Source organism: Monodelphis domestica, chromosome 2 (assembly GCF_027887165.1).
Source record: "Monodelphis domestica isolate mMonDom1 chromosome 2, mMonDom1.pri, whole genome shotgun sequence".
NCBI lineage: Eukaryota > Metazoa > Chordata > Mammalia > Didelphimorphia > Didelphidae > Monodelphis > Monodelphis domestica.
Window position 1 is genome coordinate 267,344,320 of NC_077228.1, and position 16,771 is coordinate 267,361,090.

General features: G+C 45.6%; 2 protein-coding genes across 7 annotated transcripts; one reads left to right on the plus strand and one right to left on the minus strand.

Annotated features, from left to right (window-relative positions):
• Positions 1-278: 278 nt before the first annotated feature.
• On the minus strand, positions 279-11,469 carry PRRT1 (proline rich transmembrane protein 1). 4 transcript variants are annotated; one of them, XM_056817945.1, is made up of 6 exons: positions 11,351-11,445; positions 4,181-4,347; positions 3,937-4,047; positions 2,339-2,877; positions 1,708-1,893; positions 279-1,351 (listed from the first exon to the last, which is right to left on the minus strand). In XM_056817945.1, exons 3-6 carry the CDS (start codon positions 3,953-3,955, stop codon positions 1,175-1,177), a joined length of 921 nt encoding a protein of 306 aa, XP_056673923.1. In that variant the 5' UTR covers positions 3,956-4,047; positions 4,181-4,347; positions 11,351-11,445; the 3' UTR covers positions 279-1,174. The 4 variants fall into 4 exon arrangements, with proteins under 4 accessions (XP_056673923.1, XP_056673925.1, XP_056673926.1 ...); XM_056817947.1 differs by lacking the exon at positions 4,181-4,347 and having other exon boundaries at positions 11,351-11,469; XM_056817948.1 differs by lacking the exons at positions 4,181-4,347; positions 11,351-11,445 and adding an exon at positions 4,477-11,333.
• Positions 11,340-16,327, plus strand: PPT2 (palmitoyl-protein thioesterase 2). Of its 3 annotated transcripts, none has more exons than XM_007483602.3 (9): positions 11,340-11,456; positions 12,460-12,650; positions 12,910-13,063; positions 13,468-13,563; positions 13,817-13,924; positions 14,508-14,591; positions 14,760-14,844; positions 15,037-15,091; positions 15,490-16,327. In XM_007483602.3, the coding sequence occupies exons 1-9, from the start codon at positions 11,435-11,437 to the stop codon at positions 15,631-15,633; spliced, it is 939 nt and encodes a 312-aa protein (XP_007483664.1). In that variant the 5' UTR covers positions 11,340-11,434; the 3' UTR covers positions 15,634-16,327. The 3 variants fall into 3 exon arrangements, with proteins under 3 accessions (XP_007483664.1, XP_056673921.1, XP_001369081.1); XM_056817943.1 differs by lacking the exon at positions 11,340-11,456 and adding an exon at positions 11,902-12,064; XM_001369044.4 differs by lacking the exon at positions 11,340-11,456 and adding an exon at positions 12,115-12,311.
• The last annotated feature ends 444 nt before the right edge of the window (positions 16,328-16,771 follow it).

A 16,771-nucleotide genomic window follows, 5' to 3' on the forward strand; every position in this document is an offset into this window, starting at 1 on the left:
CACTGAGAAGGAAAGTGCCTTATTTAAGGCCACATAATGAGAGTACTAACTCTCCTGCTGCAGTCATCTTTCCAACATACCCATACTGCCTTTTCTATTTCAGGTGAAATCTGTATTTCTTTCCCTTATTCTCCATTAATTTCTGTATCCCTCCCACACTGATGAGATATGGATGGGGTAGGTGGTGAGGATGGGCAGATTCAGGGTATGAGCCTGAAGGTTTGTTGAGTGTTTGTCAGGGAGTTGTAGTTTGGGGAGTTCATCAGTAGTCTCCAGAATTGGGGGCAATAAAATCACAAGGTCTCTTTAATCTCATCTTTGGGAATATCACACCATCTTTGAAACTGTACAGTTTGTCAAACACTGTATGGGGAAGGGTAGGGAGCAGCCTGAGCAGGTTGTGGGAAGATGAGGACCAGAGAGTCAGGGTCCTCAGAGGATAAGGGGGTGGCCCTAGGTGCCTGAAAGGGAGTAAAGTTCAAAGATTTATCTCTCATTTTCTGGCTCCTCTGCCTGGGGAGAATGGGTGGTGGGGTATGATAAGGGGGACTTATTCCTTGGGGTGGGGTGGAGGAGGTTCAAGGAGCCAGAAACCCCAAAGTCTAAATCCACATATAAAGGGCAACCCAAAGACTGGGATCGTGAAGGAGAAAAGGGCCTCCCAGGCTGTCACAGGAGCTTGGGGCTGTACAGGCAGACTCAGAATTGGTAGATCACACCCTAGAAGTTGGGAGAGATCTGAAAAGCAAGTAGAGTTCAACACTGGGAGCCAAAGGAGAAGCTTTGCCAGGGTTGGGGACAGACCCTGTTGGGGACTGAGCTCTGAGGCTTAAATTAACCCGGAGTGACAAGGGAAGTCTGTGTGCTTCACCCTGGGGAGGCTGTGGTTCTTGATAATTTGAACCAATGGGGAGTTGCAAGCTTCGGTATTTGACCATGGGGGTTATGAGGCTCAAGGGAACTGGGTTTTGGAGCTATCCCAAGGGCCATATTTAGGAAATTCCTGGGGATCTAGTTTTGGAATTTCCTTTGGTGGAAAACATTGTGGCCAGGTTTAGGATTGTTTCCAGCTTTGGAGTCCCCATAGGTTGATGAGTATTTGGGGGTGGGAGGTAGGATTAGGGGATCATCACTTGGGGAAGGGAGTCTCCAGGCTGGAGGAGGAGAAAAATCCCTAAGGATCCCAGTCAGTGTCGTGATGCTGCGCAGCTATGATGATCACCACTGTAAGAATAGTACAGAGCACCATGGCTGCGATGCCCACGGCCAGGGAGATGAAGGAGAAATTCCGAGCCTCCCGAGATGCGATCTCTGCTGACACCATGTCTCCACGGGCCAGAGCGGTCCGCACCTGCACGGGAGGGAGGAGGAAGGCCTAAAGTCAGGGAAACACCTCACAAATGCCTCAGCCTTGGACCAGAGAAATGTGAATCTGGAGCCTCCTCTCAAGATCCTCGTTGATTCCCAACGGTCCAGTCTCTCCCCATTAGCCATATTAGGCCTGGGAGAGAGAGAGAGAACCCCGAGCCTGCACAGTCCCAATCCCAACCACCTCCATCCACCATAGTAAGAGTCAGAGAGGTACCACGCTCTAGGCTTCCTTAGTCCCCGCCCTCTCTGCCTGTCTTCCCTCCCCCTTCGGATCCTACTGCACATCCTTTCATTTCCGACCCCTCCTCCCGGCCCCTTTTACCTCCACCCCCTCACCTGCACCGCCTTGAAGATTGCAATGATGCCGGTCGGCCAAAAGCAACAAATTGTAGTGAGCACGGCTATTGGCAGGTAGTCGTGGGGCGGGCGCCTGGGCTCTAAAAGGGCTAGACCTGGTCCCAAGGGTGGAGGGGAAAGCGTAGGAGTCACTGCTGTCCCTCCCGGCGCTCCTCCTGTGTATGGCTGAGGAAAGAAAGGGTAGGGAAAGCAGGATCACGGACAGGACCTCGACCTGATCCCCTCCAACACCCCTCCCTAGGCCGAAAGAGAGTGCAATTTGCAGTGAGCACTCCATTCATTTGAAAGTCACTCTGATCAAAACTAGTGTAACCCTTTGTTCCTTAGGGAACCAAATCTCTGCTATTCCCAGTTCCTCCGCGCCCAAGCTTCTAGGGTACCCCCTTCCAGTGCCTCCCACGTCTATTCCCCAATGCCCCTCCTCATTCCATGTTCTGGATGTGCCCCTTCCCTTTTTTATTCTTGCCAGTGCCCCCATGCCCTCCCCACCCTCATCCCGGTTCCCATTTTTTCTGGCCCCCTTACCTCTTCAGGTTTCGATGCCCTCCATAGACCACCCCAAGTTGCCCCTTCCCAACTCCCTTTCCCCCATCTACCCTTCTGCACTCACGGCGCCCACGGGGTAGACGGGCAGATAGGCGGTGCAGGGCTGCAGCTGCAGGGGATACCCAGGGGCCACGTAGCCTCCAAGGGGCAGCGTACCCACGGTACCTGGGTGTGTGGGCACCACAAAGCCCTGTGCAGGAGCGGGAGGAGCAGGCGCAGGTGGGGGCGGGGCGGCAGCGGCCGGAGGGGGTGGGGGCAGCGGACCCTCAAAGCGGGTCTCCTGGAGATAGGGGTCTGGGGGCAGGCGGGGCAGGGTAGCACACCCGGGAGGGGGAGCCCCGGGGGCAGGTCCAGGGGGGGCGTGGTGGGGAGGACGGGGTAACGTAGCTGAGGACGAAGGGCCCCGCTGGGCAGGGGCTGCTGGGGAAGCCAGCCCACCAGCGCCTAATCTTGGGAGTGTGGCGGTGCCAGACTGGTGATAGTGGTGGTGATGGTGGTGATGGGAGGTGGAGGGTGCCTGAGGAGGTGGGGCAGGGGGGTCAGCTGGCGGCTGTGGGGCATTGTAAGGGGGAGGAGAAGTATGAGGAACGGAGTCCGGGAGACCTGAGGTGGTGCGGGCAGGTGGAAACCAGTGGTAGGAGATAGAAACAGGAATACGGAGAGATGCAGACGACATAGGAGTCAGAGACACAGAGAAAGATGGGGAGACCGACACAGATAGAAATAGGGTCAGGGAGACAGGAAGAAAGGAAGAGAAAATAAAAGATGTAAGTCTCCATCCTTCAGCTTGGGGGTGGGGAAGGCGTTAGATCTAGGCTTTTCTCAATTTTTGAACAAAACCCCAGCCCACCTCAGTCAAAGCCTCCTTTCTTAATCTATTTTTTAGGTCACTGTGCTCTCCCTGCTTATATCATCCCTATTCCCCCAAAGTCTTATCAGTTCCCTGGGTTCCTACCACATGCACCTTAATGCGCCTTGTCAATCTGTGAAAGCCATTTTCTATATGTTTGTGTTAAAATTTACATACTTGGATCTGGCCATGAAAAACCATGACAACACATGACAGTTTATGCATTAGTATGTGCTCAGCTGTCTGAGTATGTCTGTCTTTGGGTACTATTCCCATTTACCTACCTGTCTGACTCTAAGAGGAGTTTTTTAAAGGAGAAGAAAAAGTACTAGATTTCTCTTTTTCCCATCTGAGCATGTATTTATGATTCTCCATAAGTGAATGAGGCTGTTTATATGTTAGTGTATCTGCATAGCCGTCATTGTGTTATTTTATGTTGTGATACATGTGGATACCCTTTTATATTGACATATGGACACCTGTGGTCCTTACTATCTTTCCCTCAACCTTCCTCCCGTCCCTCTCCCCCCTCCCCCCACCAACCTGGGGAAGAGAAGAGATGAAGCAAAAGTGGGCAGGAGGAAAGGGAAAAGGTTGGGAATTAAAGCAGAGAACCTGAAATGAGGAGAAAGAGGAAGGAGAAATGGAGGAATTAGGGAAGCAGAAGGGAAAGAGGGAAGGATGAATCTAGAACCAAGTCTTGGGGACCCAGGAAAATGGGGGGAGGGGAGCCTAGGCTGTGGAGGTCAGAGAAGGCAGGAGGATTTATGTGCTGGGGGAAAGAGCAAGAGAAGGAAGATTTTTTTTTTTACCTGACTTTTCTGAGGTCATGACTGTGGGATCCAGAACGCCGTGGATGCAGTCTCCTTATCAATTTGGGGATTCTAGCAGGCACCAGAGGCCAGAAGCACAGATGGCGCAGCCTGAGAGAGCAGAAGAGAGATGGAGAGATGGGAGAGATGGAGAAAGGGGGAGGGAGGAGGGGCGGAGGAAAAGGGGAGAGAGGAGGGGGAGCTTAAAGGGACCAAGCTGGGAGGGGGCACCCTTCAGACGTACCCCTACTCCCTCTCTCTTGGCACCACTTCCAGTCCTGCCTCTTTCTTCCTTTGGCCCTTCTGGGGAGGGGGGGGGATCCACGGGTTCTGGCCTCAAGATTTTGATTCGCTGATGTTGCCATGGAAACAAATTGGCACTGAAGCAGGTGGAGTAGAGGGAGGAGAGAACTAGAGAGAGGAAGGGTCTTTTCAGTCTCTAATAATCTACTGAAGTAACTGAGTTTGGAACAAATAAGACAAAAAGGGAAGAGGCTAAGAGATTTCTTCAAGCGCACAGATATCCATTTCTTTACTTACATTACCTGAAGCTTTCCACTGGGACTGAAGTGTCCAACCTTCTTCCAAGTGAAGAGGGGCAATTCATATATTGAGTTCAGACACCCAGAAGTTCAATTTAGTGAAACTGGTATTTATTAATAAATTAATATATTGATTAATAAATTAATGTACTGGCCAGGACAATCATTCCTGTTGAAAGATGCACTGAATTGAAGTTGCAGGCAGTTTTTATGGGGTTACAGAGGTGCAGGAAATGGATGGGCTTAAACAATACCATGCATACTTTTCCTTATAGGGTTTAATGGTATATTTCCTTATGGGATTCTCTAGGCAAAAGCAAGTAAGCCTTATCTCACAGAAGCAGATGTGCCATTGGCATTATGTGCAGAATATTCAGTATAGTTCATTGTTATTAAAGGCTAAAGCCTTATACTGTATTTGGCTCTCCATTTGTTATCATGGAGTCATTTCCTCACATACATTTAACCATAAGTCATTTTGGATTCCAGCTTCTGAGTTTTCTCACAGGTTACCTGACTTTCTCATGGGAATTCCAGTTTCTGATTAATAAATTAATCTACTTCAAGTTAATCTACTTCACAAGTGACTGACTCCTCACCTTCATCTCCATGTCACAATAGCTCTCCATCTATCCACTGGCTGAGAAGACAAGCACTTTGGGAATCTATTTATAAGTATGACATGGAGGCAAGAGACCAAAGCTTGTCACTGATTAGGAAATCTTTGGTCCTTGGGGTTCTTCCTAGTAAAATAAGATTCCAGGGACAAAAATACTTGGGAGTCTCTGTTGCATGATATGAACTCATTGGTTCATAAAAGGTGGCAACAACTATAGGGTCAAATCCCTTATCCTCTAGCATTCAGAGATGGATTGAGTAAGAGTACAGATGAATATTAGGAGGAAGAGATGGATTATGTAGTGGAAAAAATATTAAAGTCAGGAGGCCTGAGTTCCAGTCCTTACTCCATCACTCATTAGCTTTTTTACCTTGGGCAAGTAGATAAATTACTCATCTCAAAACCTTGGTCTTCTCATTTATAAAATGGGGATAATACTTGTACTGCTCACCTTCCAGAGCAATAGTCTCTTTAATAATAAATTAATATGTAAATGAGATAATTTTCTTGACCACTCTGTCCTCTTAGATAGCATCTTTCTGGATTTTCAGGATTCTACTCTCAGCTCTCTTCCTATTTATCTAACCACTTCTTAGATCTCTTCTGGTGATTTATCATTTACATAATGTCAGTGTGTCCTAGGTCTTTTTCTCAGCTTTCTATATTTTCTTGGTGACCTCATCATTATTATCAGTCCTCTATGCAGATGGTTCTTAGATAATATAATAATACATACAGCATATGTATATATATATACATCTAAACATTATGTTACTATATTATATTAAAACTATCAATAGAATGTTTGTATATAAGTAAAGCATATCTATTTATATCTACATGTAGATATATATCTCTAGTCTCTCACCTAAGCTCCAGTACTATATCATGAACTGCCTCTTAGATATTTAGAACTGAATGTCCTATAGACATCTCATATTCAACCTGTGCAAAACTGAACTCATTTTGTCCCTCAGACTTCTCTTTCAGACTTTATTTCTGACAAAATGACTTTTCAGTCACATGGGTTCATAATCTGAGAAACATTCTCAAATCCCCTCTCACTCATATCACAGACCCAACCAGTTGCCAATCTGCAAAATCTTGTCCCTGACCCTTTCTCTTAATTTACATAGCTACCATCCTAATTAGGAATTTCACCTCTTTCTTAGGCTATTATAATTGCCTCCTAATTGTTCTCTTCTCCTCAAATCTCACTCCATTTCAGCCTATCTTCCATATAGCAGCCAAAGTCTTTTTCTTAAAGTACAGATGTGATAATATCACACTACCTCAATTCAGTCAATTCTAATGGTTCCCTATAACCTCTAGGATTACATAGAAATTCTTGTTTGGCATTTTAAAACTATTCACAAACTAACCCCAACTTCCCATTTTATTCTTATGTATTTTACTCCTTTCCCATGAACTCTAGAGTCCAGTGAAACTGGCCTGCTTGTTGTTCCTCAGTGATGACATTCCATCTTGCAGTCTTTATCTTTTGCCTAAAATTCAGTCCATTCTCATCCCAACCTCCCTGCTTTCCTTCAAGGTTAAACTTGATTGCCACCTTCTTCTTCTTTTTCATTGGGGGGGAGGAGGATTTTATTTAATTAATTGATTTAGAATATTTTTCCATGGTTACAAGATTCATGTACTTTCCCTCCCCTCCTTCTACCCCGCTCCTGTAGCCAATGTGCAGCTCCACTGGGTTTTTACATGTGTCATTGATCAAGACCTATTTCCATATTATTGATATTTGCACTAGGGTGATCATTTAGAGTCTACAGCCCCAATTATGTCCCCATCAATCCATGTGATCAAAGCAGTTGTTCTTCTTCTGTGTTTCTATTCCTGCAGTTCTTTCTCTGGGTATGGATAGTATTCTTTCTCATAAGTCCCTCAGAATTGTCTTAGATCATTGCATTGCTGCTAGTAGAGAAGTCCATTACATTCTATTGTACCACAGTGTATCAGTCTCTGTGTATAATGTTCTCCCGTTTCTGCTCCTTTCACTCTGCATCAATTCCTGGAGGTCATTCCAGTTTGTGTGGAATTCTTCTAGCTCATTATTCCTTTGGGCACAATAGTATTCCATCACCAACATATACCACAATTTGTTCAGCCATTCCCCAATGGGGTGTATACCCATATTTTCCAATTTTTTGCCACCACAAAGAGCTCAGCTATGAATATTTTTGTACAAGTCTCTTTTCTTATTATCTCTTATTTCCTTATTATGAAACCTAGCAGTGCTATGGCTAGATCAAAATCGATTGCCACCTTCTGCATGACAGTTCTTTTTAAAATTAAAAAAAATTTTCATGAAGACAACTTTATTTTCTGCCACCCCAACTAAAATAAAAAGACAACAGTTGTAATGAATACATATAGTCAAGCAAAACTAATCCCTATGTTGGCCATCTCAAAAAAATATGTATATATATATGTTTCATTCTACATCTTGAGCATTTCCTCTTTCTACCAGGATATAGGTAGCATTGTTTATACCTGGTCCTCTGGGACCATCATTTTTATTGTATTTATCAGAATTTCTTAAGTCCTTCATAGTTGTTTGTTTTTAGTGTTGTTGTTATTGGATATGTAGGGCATATGTGTGTTGTGTATGTAGGTTCTGTATGTCAACTTTAGTTGTCTTAATGTGGCTTTCTAGGGGACAAGAAAAACTCTCTTTGAAATCTAAACCTTCATCTTTAAGAGAGAGCCTTTGATTCTTGCCTGGAGGGGAGCAGTGAATTGGGGTCACTAGGTCAGCTATTCTGTTCTCTTCAAAAAAGAGGTTCCATACTAGAATTATATCTATTTGCCTATACCCTAAATATTTCTAGGGGAAAGGATTTTTAGGTTCAAGCTACTTCCCTGGTTGCTATCCCTTAAGGGGAAAGAGTATCCCAGGCTTACTTCCCAGGACTTGACTGCTTTTCACTCACTTATGTTGTTATACATAAAATCACCACAAAGAATGAATATTCAATAAATCCATGAGATAAAAAAAAGTTATATAGATTAAAATATACCAGACAATACAGAGTCAATGAGTAGAGGTATCTTAATACAATCACTGGGAGTGGAGCTCTTTTAATTCAACCAAGGGAGTGTTTGATCTCACCCAAGGGGGGACTTCCCAAAATCTTTAGGGAGGCAATCTAGAAATTAGGGATATTTTGGAAGGTCAGCTTTCTTCTATGCACCTGTCTTTGAAAGCTCATTCTCTTTTCATATTTCTCCTCAAGGAGTCAGGAATAATGTCCTTAAAACTCTGTCCTTAAAACTAAAAAAGAGAACCTCTTTTCTCCCAAGCTTTTACGCTAAGTGCCCCTCTCTTGGGTCCTTGGTTCAGGTTTCAATTAGTAGCCTCTGTACCAGTAAGAAGTGTTATGCAAACAATCCAGACTTTAACCTAGGTTACAGATAAATACTATGTATGTACATATAAATATACAGATTATCCTCCTGATTCTAATCATTTGCTCAGCATCCGTTTATAGACTGCTTCCAGGTTTCTCTGAAAAGGTTTCTTCGGTAATTTCTTATGGCACAATTATATTCCATTACATTTATATATCTTAATTTTTTCAGACATTTCTACAACTTTCTTGGTTTCTAGTTCTTTGACACTACAAAAAGAGCTGCTATGAATGTTTGTTCATATGTGTCTCTTTCCTCTTTCTTTAATCATGAAGGTTTTCCTAGTTCCTTTCCCTGTAATGCCCTAGGGTTTTTTTAGGCCTGTTTTGTATACACTTATTCTGTGTTCTCTGTCTCATTTGGGAAGAGACTGTCTTTTGTCTCTGTATCCCCCTTGCCTAGTACAGTGTTTGACACATAAGTATGGAATAAATGCTAATTGATTAATAATATCTAATAACTCAAATCCCCTCCATTTTTTTTGCAAAGGTGAAATTGACAGGTCTTGACAACAGATTAGATATGTGTATGTGAGAGATATGAGTAGATGGTGACACCTAGGTTTGAGCCTAACCGATTAGGAGTATGGTGTTGCTCTCATTGTTGTTTGTCTTTTATTTTCTTTTCAGTTTATAAAAATTTTTACTTAGCAACCATTACTACCACCAAAAATAAAATAAAATAACTCTTAAACGAATGCGAAAACATTTTGTGCAAAACTAAATTTTATGTGTGCTAATATAAACATCTCCTTTTGAGTTTCCTTTGGATTCATTTTACTTGGATACTTTTTTCTCTTGATTTTGTGGCATTTTGTCCTTTATTTTCAGAGGACCAATTATATTATGATGAATTATATCTTGACTTGAGCATGAACTGGATTTAAGTGAGGCAGAGTTACACAAAGTCATTAGCTTCACTCTTTTTCAGTCATCAAAGTTCAGTGGCAACACAAAAGTCTGTACAGCTGGCAACAGCCCAGGATGCAGTGGATGATCTTGGCATCTTTGATGTCTGACCAAGTTCTAAGTGCTCTACAGTACCAGCTTCAGCTGCCTTAGTAGCTTGTTGGAACAAGCTGTTTTCGTTTGGCCAGTCTTCCATGTAAAGTATTCACATGCTTGGGGTGGACATCCCCTAACTTACCATTGGATTTGCAGCCCATCTGTTACCCTCTACCTGGCTGACTGCTTCATATGCTATAGCTTCATGGAGTCAAAGGTGAGACTTGAGTGCCAGATGGACATTTTGATGCTGGATAAGCAGCCCTGAAAAGGGCTTGGCAAGCCCTCACATCTGAGGTGCTTAGTTCTAGAATACCCACATTCCTCCAAATTGTTGCTCTCCATAATCATAGGGAATTAGAGGAGGGTTTTGTAGGGGAAAGATAATGAATTTATCTTCAGGGCAACTAAGTGGCACAGTGGATAAAGTACTGGGTCTAGAGCCAGGAAAACCCGAGTTCCTACCCAGTCTCCAACTTTTACTACCTATGTGACCCCAAGTCACTTGACCCTATTTGCCTCAGTTCCCTCATCTATAAAATTAGTTGGAGAAGAAAATGGCAAATCACTCCAGTATCTTTGCCAAGAAAATCCCAAAGGGTGCCATGAAGAGGTGGACATGACTGAACAATGAGCTTGATTTTAGGCATATTGAGCTAGAAATGTTTATACGCAGAGCAAGGATAATACTTCAGAGACAAGAAGAAATAGGCTTAGTGCTTTTCCTTTTGGCTTTGGTTTTCTGGGTTGTAAAGGGAGTAAGGATGGGGAGGGTGGGATTCTCAGGTCAGACCAATACTTGAATCTCACTTTCCCAATCCCCACTTTTATCCATCTACTATGTTGGGGCCAATTCGATTCCTCTGGCTATTGAAGGATCTTTAGAATGCTGCAAATTCCATATTGAAAAGGCTTTCTATATTTAGTCCAGTGTTTATCTTTAAAGTTTATTTGTATCCTGGCTTGCCTAATGTTGGGGTTAGAGAGAAGGGAGTTGGCTTTAGTGATGGCGATGTTTATGGAGGGAGGTAGAGAGGTGGTATTGTAGCTTAATTAAGTTAATTTTTTCCTTTCTTTTAAAGAAAACTTTACCTTCTGTCTTAGAATTGAAAATAAGTAATAGTTCCAAGGCAAAAGACTGATAAGGGCTAAAGAATTAGGGTTAAGTGATTTGTCCAGGGTCATACAACTAGGAAGTACCTGAGGCCAAATTTGAACCAAGGACTTCCTTCTCTATCACAAAATAACCTAGTAGCCACAATGAGGTTAATGCCTACCCCCCACTTCATCCAAAGGGGGAGTAGGGCTTCCCCTTCTATCTCATAGATCCAGGATAGCTCTATGGTCATTTCAAGTGTTTCTCCACCAGGTCCAGCAGAGATTACGAAGTTCTTTTTCCACTAAACACACACTTCCATTCCGCTTCCCCTCTCTCCAAATATACCCATCCCCTTTTTGCCCAATCTGGAGAGGAAACTGGTTTTATTTTGAAATGAACATGTGCAATGGAAACTTTGACTTCTTGCAAAATCAGCATGATTTCCCTGATTAGGCATGAGGGAAGCAAAAGATAGTCATAAAGCTGCTTTTGGGAAGGAGTAGACTGGCAGGCTCGGTAAGAAACAAAAACAAGGAGAGGGGCCTAGCCCAAGCGCTGGACTAGGTGATCCAGTAAAGAAGACAGAATTTTGAGCATAGGGGCAGCTGGGATGAAAGGGCTGGGCAGAACTGGGAGGGAGTGTGAGAGTGAGTCAGGGCGTTGCTTTAAGGCTCTCCACTCTTTGGGGGTGGGGTGATTATTGGGGTAGGGGAGGTAGTACCTGAGGTACAGGTCAGACCAGCTTCCGCACTCTTCTCAAGGGGCCTCGAGTACTCTCAGAGCGACTGAAGATTGTATCCCCGACATGCACTTAAGGCTGAAGAGGTGTAAGGCTCTGACCCCGGGGCAGGGGATTGGGGGCGGGGAAGTGGGGGGGCGGGGATCGTATTCGCTTTGGTCCCTAGGGTCCTCTCCACCAAATCGATTCTTTTTTTCCCAGTCCTCCTAGTGAAGGTCAGGTCGAATATGTGCCACCGGAACTAGCAAGGAAAGCTGATGGCTGGATGCCGGGGAAAGAGTGAAGGGAACCCGGCCCTAGGGCTCCTTGGCTGGAACGGAACCAGGGACTATTCATATTTTCTTCTTAAGCTTTCTTTTCCAGACACCACGTTCCTTTCCCAAATGGATCGTCTCCCCATCCTATCCCTTCCTTCCTCCCACTTCTTTTAGCAAATGGAACCTTCCAGTCAGTTCCGGACCCCGATCCCTTAAAAGGTTGCTAGGAACGCTCCCACGGTTGTCAGGGAAAGCCCCGGATGTGACGCGAGGTTTTCTCTCCGCCCCAAGATCCCTCCCCCACCCTTTCTACGCGAGGACGCTCTCCTCACCTCACGCCCATCCCCCCCACTCTTCACCCTCCCCCCACCCCCCCCAACCTTTGGACTTGGGGGAAGTAAACAAGGGGAGGAGCGAAGCTCACAGACCCAGGCAAGGGGTGGGGGTGATGATGCGGAACGGGGAGCGGGGGTGGGGGGGGGCGCGTGGAACTTGCATATTCCCCGGGGGCCTTGGCTTCTGCTGAGACTGCAAAATGGGAACGAGGGTGGGGGGAAGGGAGTGCATGGAACATCTTTGGTGGGGGCCCCGCTGTAGGAAGATGCGGGACCTGGAAATGAGGGGCTGAATAGAGGGCTGCCCTGAATTGAGTTGGAGCTGGGAGAAGAGTCGGTGATAATGACTGGGTATAGGTGCAAAATCGGGTGCAGTTTATCGGGAAGCATGGGCACAGTTAGGGAAGGGGGATAGCATGCAAGTCGTCTGGGTTTTTGAGGCAGGAGAAGAGTAGTCTCTTTGCCCACTACTGATAGTCCATCTTATCCTCCTTCCCAGGCTGGAGCATGCTGGGGTTCTGGGGGCCTCAGCTCCCCGTACTGGGAGTCGTGTTGCTACTGCCTTTGCTGCCTCTCTTGCTGCCCGTGGCTCCCACGTCCCCGAAAGTTCCCTACAAACCTATCATCATAGTGCATGGACTCTTTGATAGCTCTTCCACCTTTAGGCACCTGCTGCAATACATCAACCAGGTGTGGAGTCAGGGAGGGAGGAAGAAGCTAGGGCACCTTGGTGTTGGGGAGCCACACAGAGGTTCCCATCAAGCTCATTCTGGGCCTCCTTTTGGGTTCTCCACCTAAAGCTGATGTTGATATGGAGAAAGGCAGGAAAAAAGGACATTTGGGCCCTGATCGTGGGACAGAAGGGAAAGGTCTAGGGATGGGAACGTGGCTGATAGGGGAGGGTTATTTTGTATTGCTTTACAGGTGTCCTAGTTTTGTCTCTCTCTAGACACATCCGGGGACACTGGTGACAGTATTGGATCTTTTTGATGGGGGTGAGAGTCTTCGGCCACTGTGGGAACAGGTACAAGGATTCCGGGAAGCTGTGACCCCTATCATGAAGCAGTCCCCCCATGGAGTACATCTCCTCTGCTATTCCCAGGGTATGATTCTTTTTGTCCCTGACCGCTAACCCTGACCTCTGATACAATCTCCAACTCTCTCACTTGTGACCATCCCTCCCTTGATTCTCACCCCACCTCTGAACTGATCTGTGATGCCATTGAGCAGCCTTGGCATTTGGTCCCATTTTGACTACTCCAGCCCCCTTCTCCTGACCCTAGACTTTCTGTCTCTGATCAGTCATTTATACCTCCTCTTCTTCCTCCTCCCCACACCCATCATCATTTATGTATTCAGCTTATACTGTATTCTTTTGTCCTTGGTTCTATACATCTGCCCAGAGGAGCACCCAGCTCTGTCTCCACATTCCCATATTTTTCCTTAATTCCTATATTCTTTGCTATCCTGGACCGATGAGATGACTGCTTCCCCCACCATGTTATAGGGGGCCTTATCTGCCGGGCACTCCTCTCTGTCATGGATGAGCACAATGTGGATACTTTCATCTCCCTCTCATCTCCACAGATGGGGCAGTATGGAGGTGAGTGGAGGCTCAAACTCCTGAAGCCTTCATCTCTCATGGGAGTAGGGGTGGGGGTTGAGAGTGGAAACACCTGCTGGATTTCCCAAGCCCTTGAAGAGAATGGGAACTAGGACCTGGAGGGGGTATGATTCTGGGCTGGGTTTCCCAAGTCCCTGTGGAGAGAGCAAAGACTTTTCTTCAGGTCATCCTCTGAAGAGAATGGAATGGGCAAATGCCTTAGTTCCAAATGGCTGTGGCTTTCCTTTCCCAGATACAGACTACCTGAAATGGTTGTTCCCTACCTCCATGAGGTCTAACTTGTATCGAGTCTGCTATAGCCCCTGGGGCCAGGAATTCTCCATCTGTAACTACTGGCACGGTGAGGAGAGGAAAGGGGTCTTGTGAGAGTGGCAGTGAGTGGGAGAGTCCAATTCTTTGTCTTTCAGTGTATTTTCCTGTATGTCTCTTTTATGAATCTATATGTTTCTTAAATTCTTCAGAAGGCTATAATTTCTTATTTATGGTTACCTGTCTTCACCAATTCAAATGGAAACCTCTCTGACTTAGTAGATGGTCTTACAGTTAATGTGGCTGAAAAATTCATTAGGTTTTAGTCAACCTGGTGATGATATTCCTCATGTAATAATATAATAATTAATATAAAACATATACAAATATTGCCAAGTAATTATGTATATCATATAGAATATTTGTACATGCTAATATAGTTTATAATATATAGAATATCTATTTAATAGATGTCTATATTTTCTCTTTAACTTATGGTCAGAGTTGCCTCAAGAACTGAGAAGATCAGACTTCTCCAGTATGTATGGAGTCAGAATCTGAACTCGGGTCTTCCTGGGTCAAAGCCAGATTTCTATCTATAATACCATAATGCCTCTCTTATCACCCAAACACACATAATACATACACACACACTCTTATTGGTCTCTCCTCAGATCCCCATCACCCTGACTTGTACCTCAATGCCAGCAGCTTCCTGGCCCTAATTAATGGGGAAAGAGACCATCCAAATGCCACTGGTGAGATACAACTCCTACCCCTTCCCCAAAGTTCCTTTCCTCCACTTGTACCACCCCTACCACTTCATATTTCTCTCTTCTTCCAGGGCTTCAGTCCTATTTTATCCTGTCTCTACTTGATTCTTGCAGCTAAATCTACTTTTCCTTTTTTTTTTCTTACCTGGGCAGTGTGGCGGAAGAACTTTCTCCGAGTGAAGCGTGTGATTCTGATCGGGGGGCCAGATGATGGTGTTATTACTCCTTGGCAGTCCAGGTTGGAGAAAGTAGAAGGAGGGAGCATATGGTGGGCTGTGGGGTATCCAGTGGTTTCTGGGATGGAAGAGCTACCTGGGGGAGGTGAAGTTACTTGGTACAGGAAAAGTGAGAGGAACTCAAGTCACCTAGGGAAGAAAATTCATGAGCTTCCCTGATACTCCCTTTCTCTCCATCTCCAAAATCTTTTCAGCTTTTTTGGCTTCTATGACGCAAATGAGACAGTATTGGAGATGGAAGAGCAGCAGGTAAGAACCTCTTCTAACTCTTGTCCCCTCCAATGCTCTCCTGAGAGAATCCTTGATTGACACCAAATCTTCCCTGCAATCTAGAAAGAACTCCAGCCCTGGGACCACAATATTTTTTTTCTTCCTTTTTTTTTTAACCCTTACCTTCTGTCTTAGAATTGATGCTAACTAGTATTGGTTCCAAGGCAGAAGAGTGATAAGAGCTAGGCAATAGGGGGTTAAGTGACTTGCCCAGGGTTAAAGCTAGCAAGCATTTGAGGCCAGATTTGAACCCATCTTCAGGTCTGGCTCTCTATTTTCTGAACTACCTAGCAGCCCTGGACCATAGTATCTTGCCCTTCATTCATATCTTCCTGTGTTTCTCTCCTGTGTTCTCTGCCTCTGTTCCTCTGCCCAAGGTTTATCTACGGGATTCCTTTGGGTTGAAGACTTTGTCTGCCCGAGGGGCCATTGTGAGGTGCTCAACGCCTGGGATCCCCCATACTGCATGGCACTCCAACCGCTCACTCTATGAGGCCTGCATTGAACCTTGGCTTTCCTGAGCCCCTCCTCAGGAAATCAAGAACTCTAAGCCTGGGGATGCCAGAACTGGAACTCTTACACCCATCTCTTTGAGGATCCAGTAATGGATCTTCTGTTATCACCTGCTGCCCAACTTCTACCGAGCTGCCCTTTCCCCTAAAAGAGGGCTCCCAGATCTGTCTTTTCCTGTATCACTTATAAACTAGAAACACCCCCACTCCCCCAGCTATCTAACCCTCCTCCCTCTCTCATCCCTATATCCTCTCAATTCTGAGAGGGTAGTAAAAAATTAGGATTTTAATCTCTTGGCTGCTGCTGTCCCCATACTCTGGGGATATGGAGGGAGAACCCAGCCATTTCCCCCACAGTGGGGGTTCCCTCCAAGTGACTCAGGACATTTTAAATTTATGTTCCCCACATGTTCCCTTTCTTCCCCCTCCTCCCCTGAGTCCCCAGGAGGACAACCTGGGGTGGGAAATCTGGTGTCCCCCAGTGGGGTGATCCCAGGGACAAATCTGTTTTTGAACTGTCAGTATTGGGGTATCTATGGCCAATGAGGCCTGTCTCAGGTTTGGGGTGACCCCTACCCCCTGTCTTCAGTGTTGGGGTCTCCCCTAGAAGCAGTTTCTCTGAGGACCCCACCTTCTAAACTCTCCTTTTGTGTAGAGGGGATGTTTTCCTTGTATTTATGGAAATAAAATTACATTTGCTCAATATAATCTGGCTTATTCACCAGTTATGGGGCTCAATACCTATTTCCCTGAAAGGGGTGGAGAAAGAACCTAATAGTAGGGTGCCCGGATGCCAGGGTCCTGGGTGGAGGCCTGCTCTGTATTTCCGCCCTCTCAATGCTCATTCTGTATGGGTTCCTGATTCTCCCTGGGTTCTTTCCTGTTGAGGACAATTCTCTTCCTGTCCCAGCCCTGGGATTGGGGAACAGGGCTAGAGGCACCAGATGCCTAGGTCCAAAGATCTGCCAGCAGGCTGAGGCCTACTGGGTGGAATGTCTATCTCCTATCCCCCCAGGCTAGACATGGAGGTTGTGGGGTGGGAGTCAGGGCTGTGGGGTGGGAGTTAGGGCGGTTATCATCTGGACCCTTTCCGACCTTTGTAGGATTGGCCTGGGTGGGAGGGTTGGTACTAGACAATAAGCCTCCT